Here is a 13,369-nt window from a genome sequence, read left to right on the forward strand (position 1 = left end):
AAGGAAATCGCCAACGTTGCTGCAGCAGAAAGGCCACAAGAGGGAGCCATCCTGTTATCTTTAAACGAGCTTAAACCTCAACCCAATGAGACCATTCCACAGTTACCTTTATCTGTATCCTACAAGTCTCTGATGAGACTTACAAATTAGTCAAATGGTTCTTTTATAGCATACATTCTAAGCTTCTTTCTAAAATAATGAATGCAGTAACTAGTTCATATTCACATTTTTTTTAAAGCAATGTGTAGATGTACATTATTGATTACTACAGGACCAACTACAGCTGGCTATAAGGGTGGTACAACACAAAAAGAAACAAAAACATTTTATAAAGAACAGCAACATTTATTTAACATGATATAAAACAGATGGAATATGAACATTTGCAAATCAAATCTAGTATGTAACCATTAAGATGGATACATATTCCCATCCTGTTATACCATGTACAGTATATACACAGTTAACCTCTAATAATTACACTTTTTACACACAGGAAAAAAAAAAATATTACTCCTGGATCCACAAACATTTAAATTGTATTGCTTTTTACATGTGCTAATCTTCGTTTTAGTTCCAAGACATCAAACCAACATTTCATAAAATAGAACCAAAGTCTGCTTTGTTTCCTTCTCTTTGTTTAAATATATATCTCAGCAATAAAAAAAGACAGTATAGAGAGACTGAAGGCTGAACATTCACATATTTGTCGGCAACAATGCGACAGGTACTGCAAAACATCCTTTTTTAAACAACAACCCAGGAAAAGGAGAAATTACAAATAGTCTTCTCTATAATCAGTCTGCAGTAATGAAATGCCCCCCCCCCCCTTTCATCATAATAGATCATCTATATCTCTTTATACTAATCTTTCGCATAGACAAATGTTTCATACAGTAGATAAATATGACAGGCTAGTTAATGACAGATGTCTGAAAAACTAATTAGGTGACTTATTAAAAGATTTGAGGGAAATAAAATGATGTAAAAAGTTCTCATTCCTTATGGGATAGGTGGTGAAAAAGAGGCCTTATGTAACAAGCCTTTAGTCTAACTTCAGATTTCAGTCTTTTTGCCTCATATCTATGTACAGTTGACCCACGTTTAAACAAGAACCTAATAAAACCATATAAATAATGAAAAACAACCTTAAAAGTCTTGTAAAAAATGAAAATGGAACCGCAATTATAACAGTATCAAAGCTGCATTGCCTCTCTAGGTTGAGGAAAGTGGAGTGCCCAAAAGGCGAGAACAACAGAAACTGTCACACAAAATGTTTTTGGTGGCATAGGAGCTTAAGACGTCACAGTGGGAGTATAGAAGTCAGAGGTTAAGACCCCAGAGTTCAGAATAGGCAGTTTCTCTCTCTGTAGGCAGTAGCCTTGTGCTGATGTTCTTAGAAAGTCTTCTGAAGCATCTTTATACCTCCAAGGCTTCTTCCTTCATGTGTAGGTTTTTACTGAGGCCAGAGCCTGTGCTGCAGAAAGAGAAAGGGAGATTTTCAAATGTGGACTCAGTTCTATTGCAAGTGGGCCACATTTACTAGATACACCAGTGCAGTCTGTTTCATTCTACATAACAGCTGTTAAGTCTACTTAGATGATGCCTATACTGTTCAGTGTGAGCATGCAAGGCATCGGCAAACACAGAGATGCAACATAAAGGAGACTGAATGTGAATGACCAGCTTCTTATTCATCTTAACAACTTTGCTCTATACCATTAGCTACATCATTTCTTGGTGGTTACAATCAACAACATTTGCCATAATATCCAAGTCACAATTGTGAATAATGTAAACTGGTAAAGTTAGTTAACCAAATAATATATCCTCTGAGATATTATTTTGGTAGCAATGACTTAGCAAGCGGGAAAATTGCTGTGTAATTCTAAGTGATAAGGATGTGTGACTCGTAATCTAGCAAATCAGCCTTTGAGGAATAGGACTTTTGATGCTTCCAATCAGTGTTTTGCTCCATTTGCCAGCTAGCAATTTGTATACCAAACTAAGGATCCCCGAGATCATAATCAGAATATGTTCTTTCATTGCCAAATACACATTTAATCACATTAAAGGAATCTGACTTGGTGTTTTGGAGTCTAAACAATTAGCAAAGACATAAAGCAAAAATAGTAAGATGCATCATTCATGGTTGACCTTGAAGTTGGTCATACTCATTTGCCAGATGGGCTTCACTAGATCAAACTTTTTGTGCTTTGTGATTGACTGTTTTCTAATATTCTGCCCCCCTCATGTATGTAAACTGAAATAGCCCCGTTTGAGAAGCACATTCAATCTCTTACCTCCATCAGTGTGTGAATGGGTAGGTGTGACCGGCATTGTTAAAGCGCTTTGAATAGTCAGAAGACTGTGAAAAGCGCTATAGAAGCTCAAGTCTATTTACCTCAGTAATAAGCATAATTTAATGTACTCAAGAGTTAGAGCTAAGTTTTTGTTTTGTATTGCTTGAGATTGTTTTGGTGTACCTTATACATTGGGCACTGGTTGTTTGTTACGGCCATTTGACATTGACATTTGTTCCACAGACTACACGCACTACCACAATACATTAAAAATGGTGGCTCTACAGCAAACTACAAAACATGACTTAAGCCTGGTTTATACTTCTGCATCCAACCTACGCCGTTGTGTCTGCGTAGTTTTGCAGGTCCTCCGCCTACTAACACCAAATGACAGTGCCATTTCTGTGCTAGTGATATCGAAAGTATTTGGTTCTGCCACATTCTCTGATTATATGTGTAAAGGAAACCATGGCGACCACAACTGAGAGTATTATGTTTGAGTCAGAACTGATATGAAGCAGCAGTGAATATTGAGCAGCAGTTGATTATACTGTAATTATTGCAAAGAAGAAAAGAGAGGAGACATCGCAGGAGATGGAATGGAATGGATGGAATGTACAACTCAATAGCATTGTTAGCTCGGGCTACTAGTTAGCCTATGTTAAACGCACGGAGGTTCACGATGCAAAGAAAATATATTTATTCCTTGTAATAATTAGACTCGATATCTCAATGTTTTACAAGTGGTGCAAAAATGTAGACCAATCACTGTCTGCGTTGTTTCCATGCTTAGTTAAATTTTTGATGTGGTGGACATCAGGCGCATGTGTGTAGGTTTTTGCAAAGGTACATGGCTACGCGAACCTATGGCGAATGCTACCGAGTAGATTTGACGCAGAAGTATAAGTCAGGCAGCATGCTGACGTGCTTTTCCTCCCCAAAGACAACATTAAACACTTATAAACACTGAGTATGGACAAAACAGATGAATGCCCTTACTGGTGCAACTACACACACATGAAGTGAGACCCATCAGTGAGTTGAGGGGGTGTGTTAGGAGACTGTGGAAGGGGTGGGGGAGAAGACGACAGGCTTTTCACTGCAATGAAACAGAGCAACATGTTGAACAAACAAGCAGGCGCACATTAAACAACACAAAATGAATCCAATAAGCAGCTAATGACTAAACAGCCAAACAACACAAAAAATAATGACAGGAGCCAATGAATTTAATGAATAACTTAATATAATGATAAATGACTGAACTGCAGTTTCATAAACCGACATTAAAAAGTAGTGACCTGTAAGAACAAGGCTCACCCTCTTCTCTCCTAAGACATACCTGCTACCAGCTTGCTGCGTTTGGAGGCCTCTGCTGCCAACTCGTACGAGATATTAATCATCTTCTCTTTCTCCTGTACGGTGACCTCGTCCACGGTATCCTCCTCTGGGCTTAGAGCCATACCAGGCAGAACATTCTGCATGCTGGGAGAAAATACAAATACAACATGTTGTCTTTAAAAACACATGTATAACTTTTTAACTCTAACAATACCAATCAGGTTCCATAAGCAGAAAATATCACAGATGATGATTTCTACTTTAAATGCACTCATGAATCAGAGGCAATTAAAGAGATGTAAACGTATATATTTTATAAATCCCTCGTCTTTTCCAAAAGACAAACAATCTGAACATGAGGGCATGGGTTTGATTGTTATTATGTAGGTCTAAATAATACTATGAATTAAGTGAGAGTTTGAAACATTTTTTGTCTTTTTATTTAATAAAGAAAATGATTGATGAAAAGGGATGTTTCCCTGTTTGTCTTTTGGTGATGACCATCACAAGAGACTCCTCACAATCACTTTCATTTTAGTTTTTACAAATATATATATATATATTTTTAAATACATTTCACAGAATAAAATGTGCCTCTTCATGCGTCAGCCTTGCCTAGCAGTCTCACATTGCTTTAAGAGGTACCTCCACTGCAGTCCATTTCAAATGATGTGGAACACTATGAATGGTTTATAAACATGACCCACTGCAATACTTTTAGGCAATTAGAGTCAGACGGAAACATTTTAAGGATTTAGACGTCCAAGAAAAGTACATTGGAATGGTTGGGGATCTGAATGGGCAGATTGTAAACAAGGTTTCAGAATAAAATAAAACCAATAAACCTAGGACAGACAAGACATGTTTTAAAACAAATTAAAGGAGGCTTATATTTAGATTAAAATGCCACCCATGCCAAGAGCTTTTTTATGTGCAAATCTAAAGCACTGATCAGCACGCAGGCTATAAGAGGAACGATCAATACCCAGCATCAAGGGTCTAAGCAGAACTGCCGATGTAAATAAAACATTACTAGTACAGACAGATTATGACGGTTTGTTTACCTGTTTTTGGCTATGAGAGCTTTGATGCGGTCAACTTTCCTCTGCTTATCAGCCTCCTGCTCAGGGCTCAGAGGTTCTTCCGGGTCAGACTCTACATAACGCTCAGGAATCAGCACTTTGTCTGGCACTGCGAGCTGAAAACACAATACAAAGTGACAGAGACTTTATATAGGCTCTTTCAAACAAATACATCGATCACTATGAGATTTCCTTCATAAAAATCATATCTATAAAGAAATATAAAATCAGAACGAAATCCACAGGAAGGTGTAGATTGATAAATCAGCTGTTACAATGTTAGTCCTCTCAGTTTGTTGAGACAGAGCCGACTGCTGGTCCTTACCTCTCGGTCCATGTTTAATATATCAGCCTGAGAGGCTTCTTTGAGACGGGCGATCTCCTCTGCGGGCGTCTCCTGCTCCCTCACCACCTCCTGCTGCCTGAGGGAGTCCTCCAGCTCCTGAATGTCAAAGCTGACCACATCATCTCTGCGCTTCATTTGTGTCTAAGAAGAGAGAAACACAAGACAACTATAATAATTTTAGGCCACTTTAACTTAAGTAATGCTTTGGTTTCTGCAGCAGTGTGCACAATACCTGCATGCTTCTAAAGTGGGTGTCTTTGGTAAATGAGTGACTGCGAGAAGGTGTGTTCTCCTGGCTGCCACCCCGGATGCTAAGGCCCTTCTTTTTCTCCTTGAGGGCACCCTGCTGGTGGCGCTTGATCCTCTCCAGCTGCTCCTCCACGCTCATCCTTGGCCGGCTGCTCTCCGCAGCACCCAGCTGCTGCTCCACGGCGCTGCGTGGACGCTCCTGTTTTCCAGAGAGGACAACGACAGCCATAAAAACACACTCAATAAAGAGCAGTCAATAATGATGTCATGCTAAGAGACAAATGTCACCATGGTTAATCTTAACCACTATTCAGAACCACAGTTTGGGTGTGTAGCTACATGCCGTCATGGTGTGGTTGGGTCAGATTGTCCCAGTAAATATGATAATAAAACAGTCTAAACTCGACTGTGCAGAGAAACCTTTTAATGTCCTTTAACAAGGACAACAGTCTTGCAGTCAAAACTAAACCGATACTATTGAAAAGACTTTTAAACGTTCACTCGGAGGTTAAAATAAAGAGCAGTCCCAACAACACATATGGAAACAAGTCGACTGGCTGCTGTGTATGCACACTCACTCCTGCTTGCATGCTTTGCTGCATTCAGAGACACTGGGGGCTAAATAATCCCTCAGCAGGAGAGACAGATGATGTGACGTGAATTGAGAGGAAGTTGTTCACATTCTATGGTGTCATGCTGGAGGGGCTGGCAGATCTGGATTCAGCCCAAAGCCTGAGGATGTGAGCCCACATTGTCCAGATTGTTCAAGATGCTGGTACCCAGAGGGCTAAACTGAACTCTACAGGCCTGTGATACACTCCTACAACCACAAGCTAAATGTATGTATGTTAGCATGTGTGAAGAGCTGATGTTTTCCAAAGTTCAGACAGGTTTAGGCACAAAAACACTAAGAAAAACAGAAGCATTAAAGAGAGGACACACCCTAGTGTGGTGCACTAATGACATGTTCAGTATGTTAAAGTTCATCGTGTTTGAGGCTGGAAATTGTATAAAACAAACATGGCATCATTTTTATGACAGACTGGTTTTAAGAGCTTGAGTCACACACCCGGCCACGTGATGAGTGACCTCTTCTGCCACATGTTGGCTTTCAAACAGGAGCTTAACAATCAATTAACAGATGTGTGATAGTAATTCAGCGAATTTTCATTTTCCAACTGTATCCACTGTCCTGTCTCTCTGATGAAGGCACAAGAAACCCCTAAAATAAATCTTTAAAATGGCAATATTCACAAGGTTAAAAACAATCTCTCAGAAAAATGTACAGTGACTATCAGAAGTCACATGACTCTGGAGTTACAAGTATGGACTCACCGTCCTTGGATCAGGCTTCTTGCTCTTCCTTAAGGTTACATATGAAGCTATGGAGGATGAGTCAGGCACTGGAGATCTGGTCCTGGGTGGGACAATACCAACTGGGTAGGACATCCCTGTAGGTATCAAAGACAAAGGGTCACTCAGCCATCTGGTTCAGTTACAGCGCATCTGATTTATATAACACAAAAATAATGATTTACTGCAGAGAACAAGCTGATTTAAATAGAGCATGCTTACTTGTAATTTAAAAAAAAAATGGTTATTGGATAATTTTACAAATTGTAGAACTATTTGAACTTCTTTTTCAAACGTTTAAACTTGTATGAGAACTGTAAATTATACTCCAATAAATGATTTAATATTGTTTGTTGATAATTGTTGACTTGAATTTGTGAAAACAATTGTTTGTGGATTGTGAGACTCTCAAGTTTAAAAGATGTAAAAGAATGGCATTAAGTACACTGTGCTGCCGTTTTCTTTTGGTGTTTTCAGGCTTCATCGTCAGGTCGCTGCTATTGATTGTGCTGTGTTGTGGAACGAGTGCGGCGCTGCAGTGTAATTATTCATCTTCAGAACATCTGGATTTTGCTGTGCAAGCTGTTTGATCAAATCTCAGCAGATCTCTTTAACACTACTTCACAGAGAACTGGGAACACATTGTTTCATGAAGTCTAAAAAGAGTTGAGCAACAAGGATAAATACATTGGATATCCCAGCACTGATACACTTTCATTTTGGTTAGAAAAGTTCAGTTTTGAATTTTACAGTGTAAGAAATAAAAGTGGCCCTGTATCCATGGTTAGAAAAAGGAGGTAGTTATACGCACATCATGTAGGTGCAGGGCAGTGCAGAAACAGCAGACTCAGGAAGAAGATAGCTACACTAGCTCAAATGCCACAAAAAGTTTAAATTCATCACAATCACAAAGTTTCGTCCCCAGGTCGCTATTGTAACCATGGTTGCCGTTGATTGTTGTGTTGATGTTTACTTGGTAATATGTGACCTGACCTATACCTCTTTAAAGTCTAAGCTAAGCTCTTAGTCAAAAAGATACCTGTGTTACTGTGTAATTGCCATGGTAACCAAGGCAACAATCAGTGCTGGAAATAAGTTTCACAGTCCAACTTCATCAAGAAATGTTTGGAGTTTTTATTAGTGTCAACAATATTTGTGTGTACATATATATATATACATATATATATATATATATATTTTTTTTTTTTTTAAAACAGGGCATATAACTGGCATCATATTGGCTGTCATTGTTCTTTCTCATGTACCTTTGTTTCCAGAATGTTCCCTATCAGACGGGTGTTCGGATCGGTCCTCTCCATTGCTCTCATCCACTTCTGTCACTGTTGTGAGCTCTGGTTCACTCTTATACAGTCGGTAGTCTGGGCCCTGATGATAAGAAGAAGAAAAAAATAGCATTGTCTTATTATTGTGGAGAGTTTGGTTCCAAACTAAGTCATAAACCTTCGGAAAAAAGTTGATTTTTTTTCTTCCAGGATGACTTCAGAGACAGTGGCAAACAGATTTTTCGGACTGAATCATCAAAAAACACAAGAGTATACAGATGTAGGAAAAAACTCTCCATGCAGTTTGAGGTCAACAGACTGTTTTACAGCCAAATAAAAAGAAGGCAGCAGGCAAACACATTCAAACTCAGACATGGCCTAGATTGAAACCAAGGAGAGAACACAACAAAACAAAAACAAAATGATTGCATTTCAACACAGAAAAGAAAGGCGAGACAGTTCAACTATAAAAATAAATGTGCAATGAGTCTTCATCTGCTTTGAAAAAAAAAAATCATATGATGGAAGAATGTCATCGAGTAAATAAAGGGATGTGATGATGATCCAACCAAGAAATGATCCAGATGACATGAGCTGTCCAAAAAAATAGAACTGAAAACCACCACAGCAAGCAATGATGTGTGATGACACAGCTAAGGGCGGGGTCAGCCATGAGGCCAACGAGCTTACGCTGTGCGTGCTGTTCCTGTGACTGGCCTTCCTGTCCTCTGGCCTGTGGAGGGATGAAGTGCGCACACCGGCATGAGAGGGCAAGGGGGGCACCGTGGGGGGGTTAGGCTCGTAGGACTGGGGTAGGGGTGGCCGTGGGGGTACCGAGTCCTCCTCCTGGGGATTATACAGGGCATGACAGGACAGGAAGCAAGGTGACACATGGTGCCACCACGCACGCTAAGGGCAACAGCCATCTGGTGCAGAGTAGCTGTGGCCCACAGGGCAGCCAAACAGGCCGCTGAGTCGGATCGACAGATCCACATGCTGTCACATGGCTAGAAACTCATCCATGTTGATAGGAGCACTCTGACTGTCCACGAGGAAGGCTGGCAGTTTGAGCACTCAGATTAGTTTGGTCATCATTTAAAGAACTGCAGGGAATCTGGGTACAGAGAACTATCAGCTGCAACAACAGATTATTCTTATTTGAGATTTTCTGACAGCATTTTTTTCCTTCCTATTATTTGTTTCTACCCCTGTATGGGTGTGATGTCATTGCTATCGTTGTTGCATGGCTTACCTCAGTAAACCTCTGGGATCTAAAACCTCAAAACAAGCTGTGCATCTGCTTACAAGCTAAGCTAACATTAGCAGCAACCTTCTAAATTAAAAGAAGCCTCAGTGTGTGTGATTGAAGCATTGTTCTTCTATGCCACTTTAAGACTGTAGTTGTGTGGCAGCCATAAAAGATAATTCCTTTGTAGGCAACTGTTAAGAGAAGAAACGGGGAAATATTGCTTAGTGAAAACATCGACTGGTGTATTCATGTATTCTCACTGATAGCCGCAGGTTCAGAGGCATTATCAATAGTGATAAAGGAATTACAACTCTAATTTTATGATCAATTATTCTTTTTAATCATGCCGCTTTTTTTAACCGTAAATTATCTGCATTCAAAAATATATTAATAAATGAATAAATAAATCTTTCAATAGCGGTTTACAGTTTTTAACTTGCTCATCTGTCCTATCAACAGACACAATTAAATATATTCAAATTATGAAATAAAAAAGGGACATACCGTCAAATATTTATCTTATATAAATATTTTTTAAATCAGCACCTCATGAATGTATTATATTATCTAATGCTCTGAGCAGAGACATTGAGATTTATACCATTACATATTTTAAGCTATTTTGTTTTTCAAACCTTCACATTTGAGGACCAGCACATGCATGTGCTGCACTTTTGCTTTATATAAAATCTACACAGTGACAGGATTAATAAATTGTTTATTCCTTTTCTGTGGATTAACTACTAATACAAATGTTTCAGCAGACAAAAGCTCTACGACTTGGTGATTGAATGGTTTGTTGTCTCTGCTGGTGGTTCCTCACCTCATTTTTGTGCTTGCTGAAGTTGTTCTTGGACCCATAGACGTTCACACCATCAACAGCATTTCTCTGAGCTTTATGTTTACTGAGGGCCTCCATCACATCTTGAATCCCCCACAGTTCTTTCTGGATGCGGACGTGCTGCTGGCTTGGCGGTTCAGTCTAGGCGAGCACAGAAAACACACACACACACACACATGTTCACAAATCAGCTAACCTTAGTAACCCTTACTTCAGAGCAAGAGAGACAGATTATAATTACCAGTAGCTCCTTACTGATGATGACAGGTTTGTCTGTGAGTGAAGGGCACTTGAGAATATGATGTCCTGGCACCCTGCCCCTCCACCCCCCACCACTGACTTCTCTACTTTGAATTATCATTGGCTCTGACTCTGACTCAACAAGGAATAACTGTTAGAACATTTCTCTTTGTCTCTACACTCACGATGAAGAACAAGACAGAAGACAGATTTAATTAGGACCTGCTCTATAATCCCAACAGTCATCAATTACTCACTATTTTTGCATTGATCTCTTAGTTACTTTCTTCAACACTGCAGCTAAGGGCACTGGACAACAGTCTTTATTATTATTCTGTGTTAAAAGAAGTGTGTACAAAAAGGACAACTAAATGTTACAGGTAATCTGGCAAAGTTTGACAACTATATCATATCAGTGTTAGATGACAGAAGTGGTGAAAGATAAAAACAGCACAGACTCAGTCACAAGAAGGATCCTACCTGAGGGCTTCCTAATGCTTCGAGCTGCTCCAGAAGGTTATTCTTAGCCAGAGTCACATCTCCTTCCAGCGTGTCATACTCCCTCAATGAGCACTCCAACTCCTGGTTAAAGTAGGAAATAAACTTTGTGAATGATACAAACTCTAATTTTAGAAGCACTTCTGAAGGAAGACAACACAAGTGCCCAGCATGATTGTGTGTAGTGTGTGTGTGAATGTACTGTGTGACTCACGGCTGTGACTCTGGAAAGCTCTCTGCAGGTGCTGAGCAGGCCGCTCTGCAGTAGATCTCTCTGCTGGATCACGCTCTGCATGGCAGCAGGGTTATCACAGCCCATCTCTATCTCCTGGCTGGCTGACAGAAGTGCTGTCTCTAGGGTGTGCTGAGGGAACAAACCACATATCAAATACACATCCAGCATGAGCATGTAATTTGTCACTGTAGCCTTGCAGAACTGATAACTTTCACAAAGTCACAGCGGATTATTCAGCCTCACAAACTTTTCTGACTCACAAGTCTGTTTTTAGCTCAAATATTTCTATTAAAGGTTCTATTAAAAAAAAAAAAAAAAAAAACCTTTCTGTGATTAGCAAAGTGCTGAATGTACAACATATTAAAAGATTGCCCATCATCCTTTGACCAAGCCCTTAGTATGAGTCAAATCTCTACTTTCAATATCTAATAATAAAAATAAACAAACAATCATTTGTGCATTTTAACCAGTTATTTCTTAATTTATTATATTGTGTAATTTATTAATGAATGATCAAAACTGTCAATAGATAGGATAACTTCAGGACTTATTTTCTTCTGTGTTTCATTTATTTATCATTTTATCAAACAAATAAATACACGTGTCTAAATTTGCAACAAGATACTTCTTAAAAGCTATTGAGAGCAACTACAATTAAGTCAAGCATTATCTCTCTCTCTCTCTCTCACTTTAGTGCATATAAACTAAAGTGAAGCTATTCTTGTCGTTCAGACTGTAAACTGTGTATTCTGTTTTGTTTACATTCTGTCATCTGGCACCACATCCTTCAAAACATGTCAAACTCTCTTTTTGTGTGTGTTAGAAAGTAATGATGACAAATGTGCCGTGTTTAGTCACCTTCTCTCTGTACAGCTGCTGAAGTTTCTCGTCCTGTGTCCTCACCAGTTTGTCCTGCTCACACAAACGGCTCAGTTTGGTCTGAGGACACAAACAATAGTTAGTTGGGACCCATGATCTTCATTAAATAGAGTTTAATTTCATAGAAGAGTTCTACACTGAACTTACATCAGTGTCCACCTCCTCTGGCATACAGGTATAGGCGTGTTGGCTGTAGTCTTCTGGACTCAGCTGTGAGGAAAGACAGAATATTACACAGAGACTCGAAGTATGAACATACACATTAGAAGGTGGAGATCTAATGCAGTGTCATGACGAGGCTCTCTCACAGTAGAAACTCATATTTCCCTGAATCAGACAATTTAAATGAGCAAACCGACAAATGGCAGAGCAGCGAGTCTAAACAAAGATTGTGGTGCCTCGTGTTTCACCACCCACAGGCATTTTACGAAGAGAAAAACACAGTGGTTTTACTGGGAATAACCCTTCATATCTAAACTGTAAAGTCAATGTATAAGCTCTTTGTTTCCCCCCCCCCCCCCCCCCGAACACACTACATCAGCAGCAGTTGTCAGAATGTGCTGGATAAAGTCAAAGTTTTCTTAAACATTTCCCAGAATGGCGACGTAACTACCAAACTCCTGAGGACGTAATGTAGACTAATGATGCTTTGAACCTTTATGAGACTTTAATTCAGGCTAGACTGTACTCTAGTTACTTCCATACTACTTCTTACTTTTTTTATAGACTCTTAGTCACTGTAGTAAGGAAAACAAGAAAGAGAAACTCATTCTTATTTCCATATGAATTCATACCAACACTCTTATTTTAAAAGAAGAAAAACAGTGCTCAGGTAGGGGTGATTTATTTAACTGCATTGGATCCCATGTTTCCAGAAATTCCATCACATTATGATCCATCACACACCCACTCCTCTGTATAGAAAAGCAATACATAACAAAGTCTATAAGTATGAGGACAGTGAAATCATCCTGTGTTGTTTTGTGTTTCACCACCTCTGCTATTACAATTATTTTTAATGTTTATTATTACAAAGGAAATCATTGATTAAGTGTCACACAATTGGTTGAAGTCAGGCTTACTTCAAATGTCCTTACTTTTTTATACGTACTCTTTATAATCTTTTCAAGCCAATGTCTGGCTAATCAACAATTTACAGGCATTAGCTTTCCTTCTTGCTTAGATTGGGGCTTAGGCTGGTAGTTAGAGCTGGAAACACCATCTGACATTTCAAATTAAATATCTGTTTGGTTCCCCCCCCCCAAAAAAACAACATTGGCTGCTATGTTTGTCAGGTATGTTAACATGACTTCCTTGCACTTTCAAACATAATGCTGTAACATTTCCATTGCCTCTAAGATATAATTAGGTTTCAAATCCAATGCCTTCAGAGCCAAAACAACAAAAAATGACTCACTGTCCAAATACATTAAGACGGCACTGTAAACTACTGTAGCGCTACACACACCT

The 13,369-nt window shown here is 39.2% G+C and overlaps 1 protein-coding gene across 14 annotated transcripts in view; it reads right to left on the minus strand.

Annotated features, from left to right (window-relative positions):
• Positions 1-324: 324 nt before the first annotated feature.
• The window catches only part of LOC110002867 (pleckstrin homology domain-containing family A member 5), a 75,103-nt gene continuing 62,058 nt past the window's right edge, over positions 325-13,369 (minus strand). For 11 of the 14 annotated variants that reach the window (XM_065957077.1, XM_065957075.1, XM_065957074.1 and 8 more), the window contains 14 exons: positions 12,047-12,109; positions 11,879-11,959; positions 11,000-11,149; positions 10,768-10,869; positions 10,030-10,188; positions 8,648-8,803; positions 7,940-8,060; positions 6,657-6,772; positions 5,305-5,520; positions 5,052-5,213; positions 4,709-4,842; positions 3,646-3,788; positions 3,303-3,402; positions 325-1,477 (listed from right to left, as the gene is read on the minus strand). In XM_065957077.1, the coding sequence (XP_065813149.1) occupies positions 3,311-3,402; positions 3,646-3,788; positions 4,709-4,842; positions 5,052-5,213; positions 5,305-5,520; positions 6,657-6,772; positions 7,940-8,060; positions 8,648-8,803; positions 10,030-10,188; positions 10,768-10,869; positions 11,000-11,149; positions 11,879-11,959; positions 12,047-12,109 (1,695 nt within the window). In that variant the 3' untranslated portion in view covers positions 325-1,477; positions 3,303-3,310. The remainder of the gene's footprint in view (positions 1,478-3,302; positions 3,403-3,645; positions 3,789-4,708; positions 4,843-5,051; positions 5,214-5,304; positions 5,521-6,656; positions 6,773-7,939; positions 8,061-8,647; positions 8,804-10,029; positions 10,189-10,767; positions 10,870-10,999; positions 11,150-11,878; positions 11,960-12,046; positions 12,110-13,369) is intronic. The other 3 variants (XM_020658606.3, XM_065957080.1, XM_065957076.1) reach the window with 2 other exon arrangements.

The sequence above is a fragment of the Labrus bergylta genome, chromosome 7 (genome assembly GCF_963930695.1).
Source record: "Labrus bergylta chromosome 7, fLabBer1.1, whole genome shotgun sequence".
NCBI classification, from domain to species: domain Eukaryota; kingdom Metazoa; phylum Chordata; class Actinopteri; order Labriformes; family Labridae; genus Labrus; species Labrus bergylta.